The following is a 14,860-nucleotide window of genomic DNA, read 5'->3' as shown; positions in this document are numbered from 1 at the left end:
CCATACAGTCTTGTGATACTATGCCAATTTTGGTACCTACCAAGTTAACGAAACGACCATGAGAGCGCCAAGACATAGGTGGCTGTTTCATGACCTACACGACACACATGTCATGATATTCGTGTCATGACCTATAATTTATGTTCGTCATACAATCTTGTCATACTATGCGAATTTGGGCACGTACCAAGTTAATGAAACAACCATGAGAGCACCAAAACAGGCGGCTAGATAGATAGATCGATAGCAACAGTGTGTTAGCAACAGTAGAATGCAATAATTGTAAACTTCTCTTTTCAGCGACAGTACTAAGTAACCAGTCTGGATTTGGTAATGCCTGCCATATGTAGTCCGACCCAATTTAATTCTTCTGTAAATTTTCTTCTCGTGATTAGGGACACCTGTGAGTATTTGAGCTAAATAAATGCACTACTGTACCTACTCCAGAGGCTTAATGGCGATCCTGAATTCTTGTTCCCTGGTCAGGCTATTGAACAGCATCTTTCTCTTCTGTATGTAAATTTTCACCCCACCCTTACACTTTGTCGTTTAAGGTCCTTAATCATTTGTTGGAATTCGTCCCCGGTGTTTCAGATAGTACTGTGAGCAAAAGGTGTTCTCATGTAACATTTGATATATTTCAGCCTCCGAACCTTACCAAGACATGTAAAATGCAATGCTGCACCATCCAAATGGGACATCAACACTGCCTCAAGACAAAAATTCCTGATGGAATGGCGTGTAGCAAAAACAAGGTACGTAACTTCTGTCCTGCTTTGATAGCTTGGCGTTCCCAAAGAGAAAGAAATGCAAAATTTATAATTCTTAGTTATTTGGACAGCGTAGGCGCGGGTCTGGTCTTAAGTACGTAGGCCTTGTGCCTAAAATACCAGGCTTACTTGTTATGCAAACAAAGCTGAACATGTGCGTTTAGATAACAAAATTGAAGAAATGCGCACAAAGACGCGCCAAATAGAAAATATTTTACCAGGTCTTCAAGTTTACAAAGCAGTCCACGAAGCTGCAGTCAAAAGCAGATGAAGTTCTATAAAATATTTCTGCTTTTTTTGTGATCGTTATTTCTTCGTGAGAAGCTGATAAACTGTAAACACTTCCTGAAATAGGAAAGGAAAGGGCATTTACTACCGCTCTTGCATTCTGAACACACGATGGAAACCGATTACAAGCGCAACTCTCAGGCGCCCGTTCCTGAGCGAGCGTCGGCGTCGGCGTAACAGAGCGAATGATCACAGGTGAAGAATGAAAGAGCGAACGCCGAGCGCAGCTGGAGGTGAAAGAGGCGAGAAAGAAAAAAAGAGGCGGAGTATTCAGCGGAACCATGAGGAGGAAAGCGGAAGAGGAAGGTATGGCGAACGCGTGAGAAGAAACGCGTAGTGCGGTGAGAGTGCCGCCAACCCTAGGAAAATTTCCCTAGATCTAGGAACATTCCGTCACCTTTAGGTCAAAAGGGAAATTTGTAAAAAAACTAGGGATATTTCCCGCTTATACATGGATGAAAGAAAACACTGTCTCGATGGAACTACAGAGGTGATGACGTCTTTTGATTTTTGTCCCAGCAAATTACCTTCGTGATGGCATACTAAGTATAACTTAATTACAATCTTACAGCATTGAACGCATATTGTCAAGTAACCTACAATGTGTGCATGCCCTGCGGCAGTTAACAGAACACTGTTACTGAGCTATGGCCGTTGCTACCGTAGCTGTGCTGTCAATTTATGAATATCTTTACGGCCACATCGTCGCCCACGTGATGTTTCCCTACTTATGGCTAATGTGCGTTCCCCTGCATAGTGGTAGGACGTAGCACTTTTCCGGCTTTCCTTCCGAGATACTAAATTATGACCGATATTTAAAATAAAATCGGCAGTGTACTTGCATAGGACAAATGAAGTTTATCTTAAAGAGAACATGCTAAATAACCGCATTTTGGCTTAATCTAGGGATATCTAGGCAATTTTTCTATCCGATTTAGGGGAAAACTAGCTTCGGAGGTTGGCAACTCAGTGCGGTGACAATGGCTACTAAATGGCGCCAGTGTAGCACGCGTCATCTTGAAGGTCTTTATGCGGCGGCTGCTATGTATCGCGCACACGCGTCACCCACGCGTTGCCTCTGGCGACCTCCACATTAGGGAGGCAGTCGCTTGACAATTCGCTCCATTTGCAACGTGCCCCACGAGACACGTTGTCCGCGCCCAAAAATATGTCGCGGAATGAAAACACTACAGAGCTGCGTTCAAATATCGCATTAGGGAGTACCGTTATCGTCGGTGAATTTTTTACACCCACTGTCCTTGGCAGGCTTCTCATTGTTTCATTTTCTTCTTTTACAGACATGCAAAAGAGGTGTCTGTGGAGTCCACACATGGGAACAATTCAAATGAATTTTGCAGGTTTGCTCCTGTGCAGTCTACATACTAACACAGCAGAAGCAGCCGTATTCTTTGACAATAAACAACTTGCAGGAAGTTTCTGTGCAAGCATATTCTACTTATGTACTGCGACCTGCATGGTACCGGACGCTTTCTGGGGAAACTGGAACAACGTACTTGAGATGTAGCCATCATCTCTGGTACGTTGTCATTGGCGCTCTATAACGTGTATCATCGTTATCATCACCTTCTTCATCATCATCATCGTAATGAATTGTTCACTTAAAGGCCTCTTGCGGGATGCATGTTCGAAAATGTTGACATTCATCAGCCATTTGAGCTGTTACAAAAATGACACTATTAAAAAGCTTTAAAGCAGTAAGTAACAAAATTAGCAAACAATATATGAACTGCAAAGGGGGTTTGTTCGGGTCGTAGAGCGGCAGCGACAAACGGAGCACGAGCAGGTAGGGCATAGCCGGAGAGCGAAGTGGGTACGAGCCACACGATGGCAATGGGGCTGTTCGTCGTGCCGATCTTCTTTCTCGCAATCACCCCCGGCATGGAAGAGTAGCCATCCTGGCGACTTAGGAAGAGGTCAGCGGACCGTAGTACGGCTTGAGCCTGTCAATGTGGACACTCTCTCGCCCGCGACGATGGAGATCGGAAGATGGCGGCACGGGTTCTACCACGTAATTAACTGGTGATGTTAGCGCAACCACGCGGTAGGGTCCGTGGTACTTTGGAAGGAGCTTGGACGAAAGGCCAAGAGCAGCAACAGGCGGGACCCAAAGCAACACGAGGGAGTCGATGGCGAAAGGGTCAGAAGGTGGTTTGAGGTCATGACGCGGTTTTTGGCGACACTGTTGAGCAGACGTCAACGAACGGGCCAGTTTCTTTGCGTGCCTAGCGACCGTAGCAACATGTGAGCAGTCGGCAGGGTCCGGCCCGTACGGGAGAACCATATCGATGGTGATGGACGATTGTCGGCCGTAAAGCACAAAAGAATGGCGAGAATCCGGTAGGGGCTTGGGAGGCAGTGTTATATGCGTATGTGACGAAGGGAAGTAGAAGATCCCAGTAGGAGTGGTCTGACGCAAAAGACATGGATAGCATATCCCCAAGAGTTATGTTTAATTGTGCTGTTAAGCCATTGGTCTGTGCATAATAAGCGGTAGTGGTGCGGTGAATAATTTGGCATTCAAATAGGAGTAATTGCAGCACGTCCGAGAGGAATACGCAACCCCGATCGCTCAGCAGTTCACGAGGTGCGCCATGGCGGAGAACAAAGTTGTTTATAATGAAAGAGGCGACGTCTTTTGCTGATGAGGCAGGTAAGGCGGCGGTTTCGGCATACCATGTCAAATGATCTACGCCGACGATGATCCAGCGGTTGCCAGCGCCAGTAAATGGAACAGGCCCGTATAAATTAATGCCGACACGGTCAAATCGGTGACCTGGGCAGGAAAGGGGCGGGAGATGTGCGGTGGAGAGATGTGAGACACATTTTCGTCGTTGGTAGGCAATGCAGGAGCGTACGTATTTGCGGATGAAGGTGTACATCCCATGCCAATAGTATCGTACGCGAAGCCGTGTGTAGGCCTTCGACACACCGCCGTGACCGCACTGAGGGTCGGAGTGAAATGCCGAGCATAAATCCTTTCGAAGGAGGCGGGGCACGTCTAAGAGTCATGAGCGGCCGTCGTTGTGGTAGTTTGCGGCGGTATAAAAGTCCGTCGCGGATGGCGAAATGCTGGGCCTCTCAGCGTAAAACTCGAGTTGCCGAAGCTGCTGGAGGGTTTTATAAAACATCTAATATCAAGACAATCTATGGGTCGTTTCGTTGCTCCGAGGCCATGTCCAGGATGCCAAGTGGTGAGATATCATGACTGTACGTAGAAGTACTGGCGTCGGAAGTAATTGGGAAGCGCGAGATAGGCATCGGCGTCAAAGTGTCTGCGACCAGAGCGATAGACAACACGGACATCATATTCATTGATTCGGAGCGCCCACCGAGCGAGGCGACCATACGGGTCTTTGAGGTTAGACAATCAGCAAAGTGCATGATGATTTGTCACCACGTCAAAGGGTGGACCGTAGAGATATGGGCGAAATTTTTGAAGAGCCCATACGATGGCCAGACACTCTTTTTCTGTTACTGAGTAATTCGCCTCAGTTTTTGTGAGGGCACGACTGGCATAAGCGACCAGGTATTCGGCATTAGTGTTCTTACGTTGTGCGAGCACGGCACCAAGGCCTACGCCATTGGCGTCAGTGTGAAGTTCTCAAGGAGCGCTTGGATCAAAATGGCGCTAGATTGGCGGATACGTAAGTAGGCGACAAAGAGTCGTGAACGCATCGTCAGACACTGGCGACCAAGTATAAAGTTCATTATCACCTTGAAGAAGTTGGTTTAGGGGTGCGATTAGAATAGCGAAATTGCGAACGAATCGTCGAAAATAAGAGCATAGTCCAATGAAGCTGCGTATTGTTTTGAAGTTAGTAGGCTTCGGGAATTGGGATACAGCACGAATTTTAGCAGGATCTGGAACAATGCCTTTGGTGATAACGTGGCCTAGCATAGCGAGTTTCCGAGCTGCAAATAGGCAGTTTATCAAGTTAAGCTGTAGACCAGCATTCCGGAGACAGGTGAAAACTTTATGTAAACGGCGAAGATGGGTCGTAAAATCTGGGGAAAAGACGACAGCGTCATCGAGGTAGCAGAGACAAGTACGCCATACCTCAGTTAAACTTCTACTTACACAGGTCTGGTCTGGTCCCCTCACCATTATACTCATTCTGTGGCGAAGCGGAGACAATAGACCTTTCTTGTTGTCTTGTAGGCGTTTTTCTGCAATAATAAAAAGACTACTGGAAATCCCGCGTCGCAATATTTCCTACATTTATCGGAGCCTGTGATCCTATCTTTTGGAGCCTCTATTCTTGGGTTCAGCCACAGAAATGCTTGTTTGCTATCCAAAATTAGCTGATTGAATCCAATCAATTACCATACTAGACTGATTATCCCGCTCCCCACCATAGTTTTTTTTTTTGAAATGCAAAGATTTCTTGGCGGACATTTGCCACTTCGACAGTATCTATCTATCTATCTATCTATCTATCTATCTATCTATCTATCTATCTATATAGGCGCCCACATCTTGGAGCTCTCATAGCTGTTTCGTTACCTTGGTATGTACCAAAATTGGCTTAGTATGACAAGAGTGTACGACGAACATACATATTTGGTCATGACATGCATGTCATGACATGCGTGTCATTGTCACCTTCTACTCGCTTGGGAGGCGGAGAGTTGCGTACATGCGCTACTCTCGATGGAGACACTGCTGGCAGCACAGCAAACAAGGATTTAATATGTACAGGGACGGCAAAAGCACGCGGCACACAAAACTAAAACTATATTTGAACCAAAAATACTCAATAGAAAATATTAAACTCTGACTAAATACAAAACTATCAGGAGCACTGTCTCGGTTTCGGAGCCTAACTCCGCCTTAAAGTCTCTCGGTCAGTCCTAGCACTGACTCGTCAAAGTCTGACCACCCTGGCCTCGGCCTAATTGCGTCACAATATGGAAGTGCGGGTTCTTACAGACCGGCGGTTCGAAATTCCTGTTGAATCCACATCGATCTCATCCGAAGCTTTGTGGGTGCCGTAAGTGCCGACGCCTCGCGGTTCCGTCGACCTGGCCGAGTACCTGGCTGGTGCCCCGGTAGCCGCCGCTGACGTGTCACTCGCTGGCTTAGGCCTCGCGTCTTGTTCGTTCGGGTTGTCGCTGATGCCGTAAATTGCCGACGACTCGTGGTTCCGTTGGCCTGGCCGAGTGCGTGGCTGGAGCTCCGGTAGCCGCCGCTGACGTGTCACTTGCCTAATGAAGTTTTCTTCGCCCTACGTCGATCGGCATGGCGACCCGGTAGCACGGTGATTATCGGTTGAACGGGCTTGACCAAGGAAGAGGGATTCTCGAGAAGAAGACCGGAACCACCGTGAGCAGCAGTGGCCGGTCCCAGGAGCTTCGTCCGGACGTCTCCGAGGACTATGGCTACACCTGGGCCTTGCCAGTCTCACGACTTCGTGGCCGGGTCCTCCGCTCTCCCGTCGTCAGAGCATGGCTGACGATGCGACCTTCCAGCTCAATAGCCACGTCGATAATACTGGTTCGATGCTTCTGCCTCGCGGATTACGCCTCGGATCGCGTGCCTCGAGCGCTCGCGCCGTTCGGAACGCTCCGCGAACTTTGTCGTCCTTTTCTCTCGCCACGGGCGGCCTCTTACATGTGACAGTCATGTAGGTCAGGAAACAGCCGCATGCGTCATGGTGCTCTCATGGTCGCTTCGTTAAGTTGGTATGTTCCTAAATTGGCACAGTATGACAAGTGTATGACGAACATAAATGATAGGTCATGAATGTCATGAAACAGCCGCCTAAAATGTCAATGTCGCAGCGAAAAAAGATTAACACTAAAAAACCACTGAAATGGTTTCGGACGTGGGTACTAAATGAAGGAAACACTAAAGGATGGTAGAAGTCATAATCATAAGCATGACTCAGCAAAAATGACGACTCAGCGTAGGATGAATAACCTGTTATGACTGTAATGACTGTAATGCGTAGGATGGATAATCAGTGGACGATTATAGTTACAGAAGGGATAACAAGAGAAGTTAAGCGCAGCCGAGGACGGCAGATGATTAGGCTGACTGATGAAGTTAGGAAATTTTGAGGCGCAAGTTGGAATCAGCTAGCGCAAGACGGGGGTAATTGGAGATCGCAGGGCGAGGCCTTCGTCCTGCAGTGGACATAAATATAGGCTGATGATGATAATGACAGGTCTCGTAGCCACTTCGGCGTACGCCAGGGAAGGGGCAGTCGGAGCCTGATTGAGGGAAGGCGAAACGTGGTTGGTAACCTGGTCCGTGATTATATATTGGAGAACGGGTACCAATGGAGAACGCGACTGGCCGTGTGTAAGTGGCATCAGCGAAAGCTGGCGAGCAACTTCTTCCCGGACGAACTCTTTGATCTGTAGCAGCAGCGAAGTGTTATCCGGGGCAACAGCCAAGCTCAACATTGAAGTGGCCTGTGGAGAAGATTTGTGGGTGGGCCACGCGTTCTTTGCGTAGTTCGTCAAAGTTTTGACAGAGACTTATGGGTTCATACACTGTTGCTGGATTTTTCGCCAACAGCATTTAGAATCGTCATTCTCAATGCATTTTAAGCAGGGGTGTGCTAATATTCGAAATTTCGAAAACGAGTCGAATGTTTTCCTTATTCTAAGTGCATTCAATTAGAGAAACGCATATTCCAAAATTCTCGGATATTCGGGGAATGCCGAATAACCGTAGAAACCGCGAATATTTGGACAGACTGCGAATATACGAGCAAGTAACAAATTATATTCTTGCCCGACATTCTCCTAAGAATAGGTTTATTTACTGAGAGCTTCACATAATGCGCTCATTATCCGTCTGCTCTGTTTCAGTCTATCTGAACCACGCCCGTGAGGTAGGATCTGCTTTGGTTTCTGTGGTTTTTTTTATAACAATATATGATGTACTCTCGGGTTGTATAAGTAGATGCCATAAAATATGTATGTCGAGTATCTTGCATAAACTACTTTTAAATGCCTGAAAATAAAACGAGAAAGATCTATGTTCGTCAATACCTGATGCTTTGAAGGCTCCTTGAACTCAGCGTCCATCATACCTGAGCTCACCACTTTGGACACAAGCATATATGCATTTAACTCTGCAGCGTAGGGAGATGCAGAGAGACGCTGTGGAGATTGCGGAGACATTGAAGCCCATATTGGGCGCAACTCTGGTGTTGAAGCTCAATACTATACCTATCGGCCAAACGGGTAGGCGTGTGAACACTAGACTTGTGGAACATAAAAGGTCGCTTGGTGGCAACATTCATTCCAACATTAAAGGGCACTGTTCACAGAATGGGTACTCACCGCCTTACGATGACACTACAATTCTTCCGCACCATAAGGATCAGCTGACCAGGGAATTAGGGGAAGCATTTGAAATTTACAAGAGAAAATGAGGGTTGTAGGAGGGGGGGGGGAAGTCAACCATGTGTCCTTCTGAGCAATAGTGAGGTCGCCTATTACATGTAGAAAGTCACTAGAATAAATTTGTAAAAATAAATGTGTTAAACGTGCAGTGATTTAGATAGGATTGCACAGCGTGTTAGATATGATACCTATCTTTGACGCCCAAGTGAGCCTGGGTATGTATTTTTGAAGGTGCTGTTAATGTTGCCTTGTAGATCTTTGACATCGAAGGGTGCGCAGGTATATTAGGATGAAGTGTTCGTTCTAAAATAAAGTAGTAGCGAGTGCAGCGAGTATTGTGTATTCTTATGTCTCTCCACTTTGTCCTGGTCAGTGCGCTGCTTCACCAATACGGTATGATGATCCCTCATTGTCATGTCAAGTTCCAATTATTTTTCGAATGCTGCAATGCCTCGAAGGTTGCGACGGAAACACGGGGTTTGCTAACAATCTCGCAAAACATATCAAGATTAGCTTTGCGGAGTGCGAGATTGGTGAAGTGACCAGCCTGTCCATGTTTCTTGATCCGCGTTTTAAGGCTACAACTAATAAGGCGTCTGATCAGATGATTTTGATGAACGACCTTGTGACAAGGAAGCTCCAGGCAGCTGAACTGGAAGTCAGTCGAGACACTGCTATGCCAGCGTCGAACTTCGTGTCCGCTGGTGGCATCCAGTGTATGGAACGCTTTTGACGATCTAGTGATGAACAAGAAGAATACACATTTGGCATCTGCCCCTCAGAAGGAAGTTACAGACTATGCGGGAAAAGCCCCTTGTGGACAGGGCCAAGGATCCTTGTGAGTGGTGGCAGTCAATTGACCTTTCCAGTACCCGCATTTAAGTGCACTCGCCCAGAAGTATTTGGCCATCCTTGCCACCTCAGTTTCACATTACGGGTATTTTCTATCGGTGGAAACGTTGTCACAGTGCATAGGGAGCGGTTAGTTCCTGAACGTGTTGAACAGTTTATTTTTCTTCATGATAATTTGTAATAAGTGTATTGCATACTCAGAGATTTACCTGACATTACCTGAGTGCATTAGCTGTAAGGAGTGTCTCTTTAACTTGAAATATCCTTGTAAAATGCAGTGTCTTTTTTAAAGGGTAATAAAAGCTATTGTTAACTCTTGTTTTGCAAATTTTTAGAACAACACACATATTCAATATTCGATTCGATATTCAAATGTAGTTTTTTGCCTTATTGGTATTCGGTTCGTATTCAAAAATGTCAATATTCGCACAAGCCTACTTTTAAAATATGCTGCTTCTCTTCAGCAGCCATTGTGACGTCAACGTGGTTACAGAGGTCGACAACATCTTCTATAAAACTTGTAAATGTCTCCCCGCTCTGTTGCACACGTACATGCAAACGTTTGCTCGGAGCGAAGTTTGCGAATGGCGGGGCACCCGAATACCTCCGTTACGTTAGTTTTGAAGGACGCCCACGTCGTGAGATCACGTTCGTGGTTTCGGTGTCCACACGCTGGCGACACTGCTCAAGTAAAACGACACGGCATTCCGTTTTTTGTCGTCCCAGTGGTTGTGGATGCTCACCCGGGCGCAGGCAGCGAGCCAGTGTTCTACGCCATGATCTTCTGTACCGCTGAAGATGTGTAGGTCGCGTTGACGCAACGGGCCAGGGCAGACCGCGGTAGTCACCGGGGTAGCGCGTTGTGATTGTGATGGTCCTTCTTCCGGCGTAATGAATACGGGCTGTCGTGTCCGGTTGCGCAGTTCCAGATTTCCGGTTGCACCCCGCAGCTCCACCTATTCGGGTCGTAGAGCAGCAGCGACAAACGCAGCACCAGAAGATATGGTGCCGCCCAAGAGCGAACTGGGTACGAGCCACACGATGGCTGGCGTGCTTGCTTGTTTGTTCCTCTTTTCTAGCGCTTGGGGGATTGGCCAAGAAGCCGTCGGTGAAAGTTTGAGGAATTGGGGAAAGAGCAAAACCTAAACAAAAACGCAAATCAGGGTGAAGTAGAACGTTTATGATCACAAGAAAATAGATTTACCCGACAGATACAGAAATTAAAATAATTGTAATTATAAATAAACAACAATTTTATGATGGTATGACAATTTCGAACACACAATCAGCAATTTAATGAGCTATCCAATTATTGATAGCGAGAATTAACATGGCAGCCTTTTAATGCCGTCGATTTATAGCTAGGATATGGCAGCGTAATTGTGTTATGAAAATTTCCAATTTATGTGTGCGACACCATTTATTGTCTCCTGAATTCCAACATTTGGAATTTCAGTTTTTGGGACCTTGGAAAAAAGAAAATTTTGTAAACTTAGCGGCAATGACATAAGCCGAACTAGGCCTAACGGACATAACTGGCCCATCAAGCAATATCCGTGCAAGTGTGTCAGCCATTTCATTTAAAAACGTCCCACGATGGCCTGGAACCCATAAGAATTGTACCAGACTGAAGTTTGGAGGGGTTAGAGATTTGAATGTATTAGCTATAGCCTATCCGAAGGTGAAATGAGTGGTGTGCATGCTGACAGTGAATCAGTCACTATAGCTACTGCTGAATAATTTGAAGGAAGTTTTCAAAGAGCTCATACAACGGCTGATAGTTCAGCCGGAAATATGGCTGTGAAGTCCGGAAGGCGTAATGCATATGACCAGGATAGTGACTCGGAGAAAATACCCACACTCGCCTTCTCTTCACTCATTAACGCATCAGTCGCGATCACATGATCTATTCCCAATTGCGATAAGTGAACTTGTGGCATGCCATTTAAGTATGTAGAGGGCAGGTGCTTGGTATTCAATGGCAATATATAATCAGATTCAATCTTTATATTACGCAAGGGCTTGTCTGGGCAAATAATCTCGCGTATATTAACGTTTAATAGATGTAGCTGAGCTTGCACAAATAAAACCTGAAGTCTGTGTAAGCGGTACCAATGCTCATCGAAAAATGCCCGTATTTAATTAATAAATACACATTGTGATCGTGTCAAAGATTTATAAATGTTTAAATATGTTTTTACAGTTAGAATGCGGAATCTGCCGACAAGAGTAGGCAGTCGTGCTTCTTGATTTAAAACATTGTTAGTAGCAAATTTTGGAAAACCAAGGCAATTCCGAGGAGTCTTCCGCTCTAGAAGAACCAGGGGGATAATTTTACATGCTGGCAACGGGGCTTTGCAGCGTGCCGATATTCTTCCTCACAATATAAACATTACCACGAGAAAGAAGAGCAGGCTAGCAATTGTCGCCCAAAAGGGGCATCACGCTCACCCGCTTGCACAGGAGAGCAAAAAAGAGAGAGAAGATAAGAAGAAGGGGATAAAGGAAGTGTTGAGGCAGTATAAGCTAATGCTTACTGTATTGAATGTGATGCGCTCAAGGCTATTTACATAATAGCTCAAAGTACTCACCGCCAGAAAGTGTCCTATATATCAGCACTGAAAATGTGCAGACAGAACAAAATCTCTCAAGCCTCGGGGAGGGGGGGGGGGGGGCACTGTGTAATTTCCCTCGTGACATTAGTATTAGTCGAAGATTTGGTGTCAGAGCTGATTAATCCCCAGGAGGCATCTTCACAACGACTGTTCGGCTCGGAAACGCAAGAAGCTTTTAACACAGCAAGAGCTTGCTCGCCCACGACCATAAGCTTTTACCTTCCACAAAAACTGAACGTATTAAATGATGTAACGACACTTCAAATTTGAAGGTGATCTCAAATGTCACGCTGCAATCATTTTCGGGTGGGTAGTATATACTTGGGCGTTTTCGTACTGAGCAACCAAACAAATTAATGTGACACTTTTGCTCAAGTTCTCCGAATTTCGTACACTCACCACGCTACTTGACGTTGATAAAACACACAACAGAACCAAATTTCACATGATGAACCCTGTTTATCTTGGGGAAATATATTGAAATATTAAGTTCTTGAACCAGCTAGTACAAAAAAAAAACTAGCATAAGCCTTTGACTAAGTAGCTGAGAATCAATTTCAGAAAGTTGCAGTTTCGCCCGACACGCCAAGCATTGATTGCGGTAGCAAATTAGTAGACAGCTATACGAAGTAAGCATAGTGGTGTGATCAGCCGAAAAAAACTTGTAAATATTCGCTTACTAACTAAATTAACAAGAATGGTGTCACGCGTGCACAAGCAAAAAACACCGCATATCCACGGGGTGAATGATGATGAGTGGGCGAAGCTCCGGAGGGAATCATCGGCAAACCGTGAATCTTCCGTGTAATTCGCCCAGTCTCGCCGCACTAAATCGAACGATTGACTTCCACCAATGACACGCGCCATATGTGACGTCATTCCTATTTTATAACAGCGCCCTTCATTATAATTGCACCATCTCCCGCTTAAGGGGACGCTAGCACAAACGCGTTAGAAACGTGCAGTACTCTAAGGGGAAGAGGCCACAGCGTCTTACGCAGCCGTTTACACATGCCGGAACGTGCACCGCGTTTGCCGACGCCATCAGCGTTTATGAATACGGGGGTAAGGCGGAGAGGCCACAGCGTCTTACACCAGCTTCTTGCACGGGCCGTAACGCGCTAGCACAAACGCGTTAGAAACGCGCAGTCTTTCGTTAATGTTGGGTATTTATTGCCATCGTGGTGCGTCTGTCCATGTGAGCTTCGTGGCGTAGTGGTTAGCGCCACGCGTTCAGAAGCGAGGGGTCCCTGGTTCGATTCCGCTACGGACAACTCTCGGAATTTTTTTTTCTCATAAAAGTAGACGTGGCTACCTACTACGACGACTACTGCTACTACTACAGAGGAGGGACAGACCCACACCCTAAGGAGCTTCGCCCCTAAAAAGACCACAAGGCATTCTATGAGCGCGCACACTCGCGGTCAAAATACTGGAGTGAGGAAGCGCGGTAGCCGCCGCGAGTGAATTTACCTTGGTGCTGCCTCTCGCTGCAACGCGAACTAAGCGACGAAAACAAAGCGCACACGAAGCTATCGATCAGCACTCGACGCACTCTGCCCCAATCGCAGATTGCTTTCAAGATCGCGCCCGCGCTGCCGCGTCCATAGGCAGTATAAAGCCCCCCCCCCTCCTCCCTCCCCTTCGCCCGGTGCCTTGCGCGCCACGCAAGACGTCACGCTTGCTCCCCAATTCCCTGCCTTGCACGCCTTCACTCGCACAAACAGCATACGGCGTTCGGCGAAGGTGTTGCCACCCTTGGACTTTATACGGCACATCATGGCAATGCCGACGCCGCCGGCAGAAATGTGCCTGGAGTGTCCATATAATTGCGGTTGCAACAATAAAACTTCCTTTTAAATAATAAATGTAGCCAATACTCACTCATGGAAAGCCTGAGAGTGCTGAAGTCTGTCCATGTGAGTAGTTCGAATTTCTGTTAACCTGATCAGGATGAGCCCGTGTGTATTACTACACCATAGAAGCACCATATGCAAGTTTGCATGTTTTTCCCGTGTTTTTCAGCAACCTTTTAGAAGCATCATCTCTCTGGGCGGCACGGTGTAAAAACAGTTCAAAGAAAAAATATGCTGCTTGGAAAACTTTGAAGGCTATGCAGTTCACATATATTGAGCTTTGATGCCTACCAAGGGCTATGCATGGATAAGATGGATACTGGATAAGATATAATCTATTATCGATATGTGGGGTAACGGCATGTAGAAGTCGCTATATAAGCACCCCAAAAAAACAAGAACCGAGCTGTCGACGAACCTTCAAGGAACGAATGCTGAGCAAACCTGTCGATCGCCTAGGAATGCAGGCCCAGCATAATTTTACTAAATACTAACCAAACAACATTTTCATTGTAAGTACTTGCAGCCGTTTAAGTATGATAAAATATTTACACCGGCACGTCTCCTTTTTAAAATATAACTTCACGAACTATGGCTTCGCTTCTATCAAGATGTTCATGTTCTACTCATTTCAGAAAGAAACGGCGCTGTGATCACTTAACCCGTGTATGTTTTTAGGAGACTGACGTTGCCTGGCTTAATTGTAGAGAAAGGGCTTAGCTGTGGTCTCCCATATTTGGTTTATTTTTGCGCAGTTACTGTGCTTAGAAATTTATAAAATATTTCATAAAAGCATTCACCATCGGAGACGCTTCATAATCGCATTCTGATTCTCTAGTTGAAACAATCAAGTACAAGGGCCTCTAGCAATAAGATAAATTTACATGTATATTTCAGCAGAAGCAGTTAATTTTGACCAGACTTCGAGTGCACTCAGTGGAAGGCAGCATAAGCAGTGTTCGTTTTCTCCATAGCCTCCCTCAAGCCTAGCCTCCTTTACCATCTCCCTGAACAAATGCTCTGATATAGCCCCTGAAAGGTGTCTCAGCCGACATTTTTTATTGGTACCACAGAATGTCTGCTCGGAAGTATTTACTGT

The 14,860-nt window shown here is 46.1% G+C and overlaps 2 protein-coding genes across 2 annotated transcripts in view; one reads left to right on the top strand and one right to left on the bottom strand.

Annotated features, from left to right (window-relative positions):
- LOC125940431 (uncharacterized) overlaps positions 1 to 2,491 on the top strand; it is a 32,531-nt gene extending 30,040 nt beyond the window's left edge. Inside the window, exons 3-4 of the mRNA XM_049656579.1 lie at positions 645 to 755; positions 2,357 to 2,491. Coding sequence (XP_049512536.1) covers positions 645 to 755; positions 2,357 to 2,407 — 162 coding nt within the window. The 3' untranslated portion in view covers positions 2,408 to 2,491. The remainder of the gene's footprint in view (positions 1 to 644; positions 756 to 2,356) is intronic.
- Positions 1 to 14,860, bottom strand: part of LOC125940430 (A disintegrin and metalloproteinase with thrombospondin motifs 17-like) — a 202,978-nt gene that overhangs the window by 43,110 nt on the left and 145,008 nt on the right. The gene's annotated exons all lie outside the window — the stretch shown is intronic.

Source organism: Dermacentor silvarum, chromosome 9 (assembly GCF_013339745.2).
Source record: "Dermacentor silvarum isolate Dsil-2018 chromosome 9, BIME_Dsil_1.4, whole genome shotgun sequence".
NCBI lineage: Eukaryota > Metazoa > Arthropoda > Arachnida > Ixodida > Ixodidae > Dermacentor > Dermacentor silvarum.
This window is presented reverse-complemented; position numbering and strand designations above follow the sequence as displayed.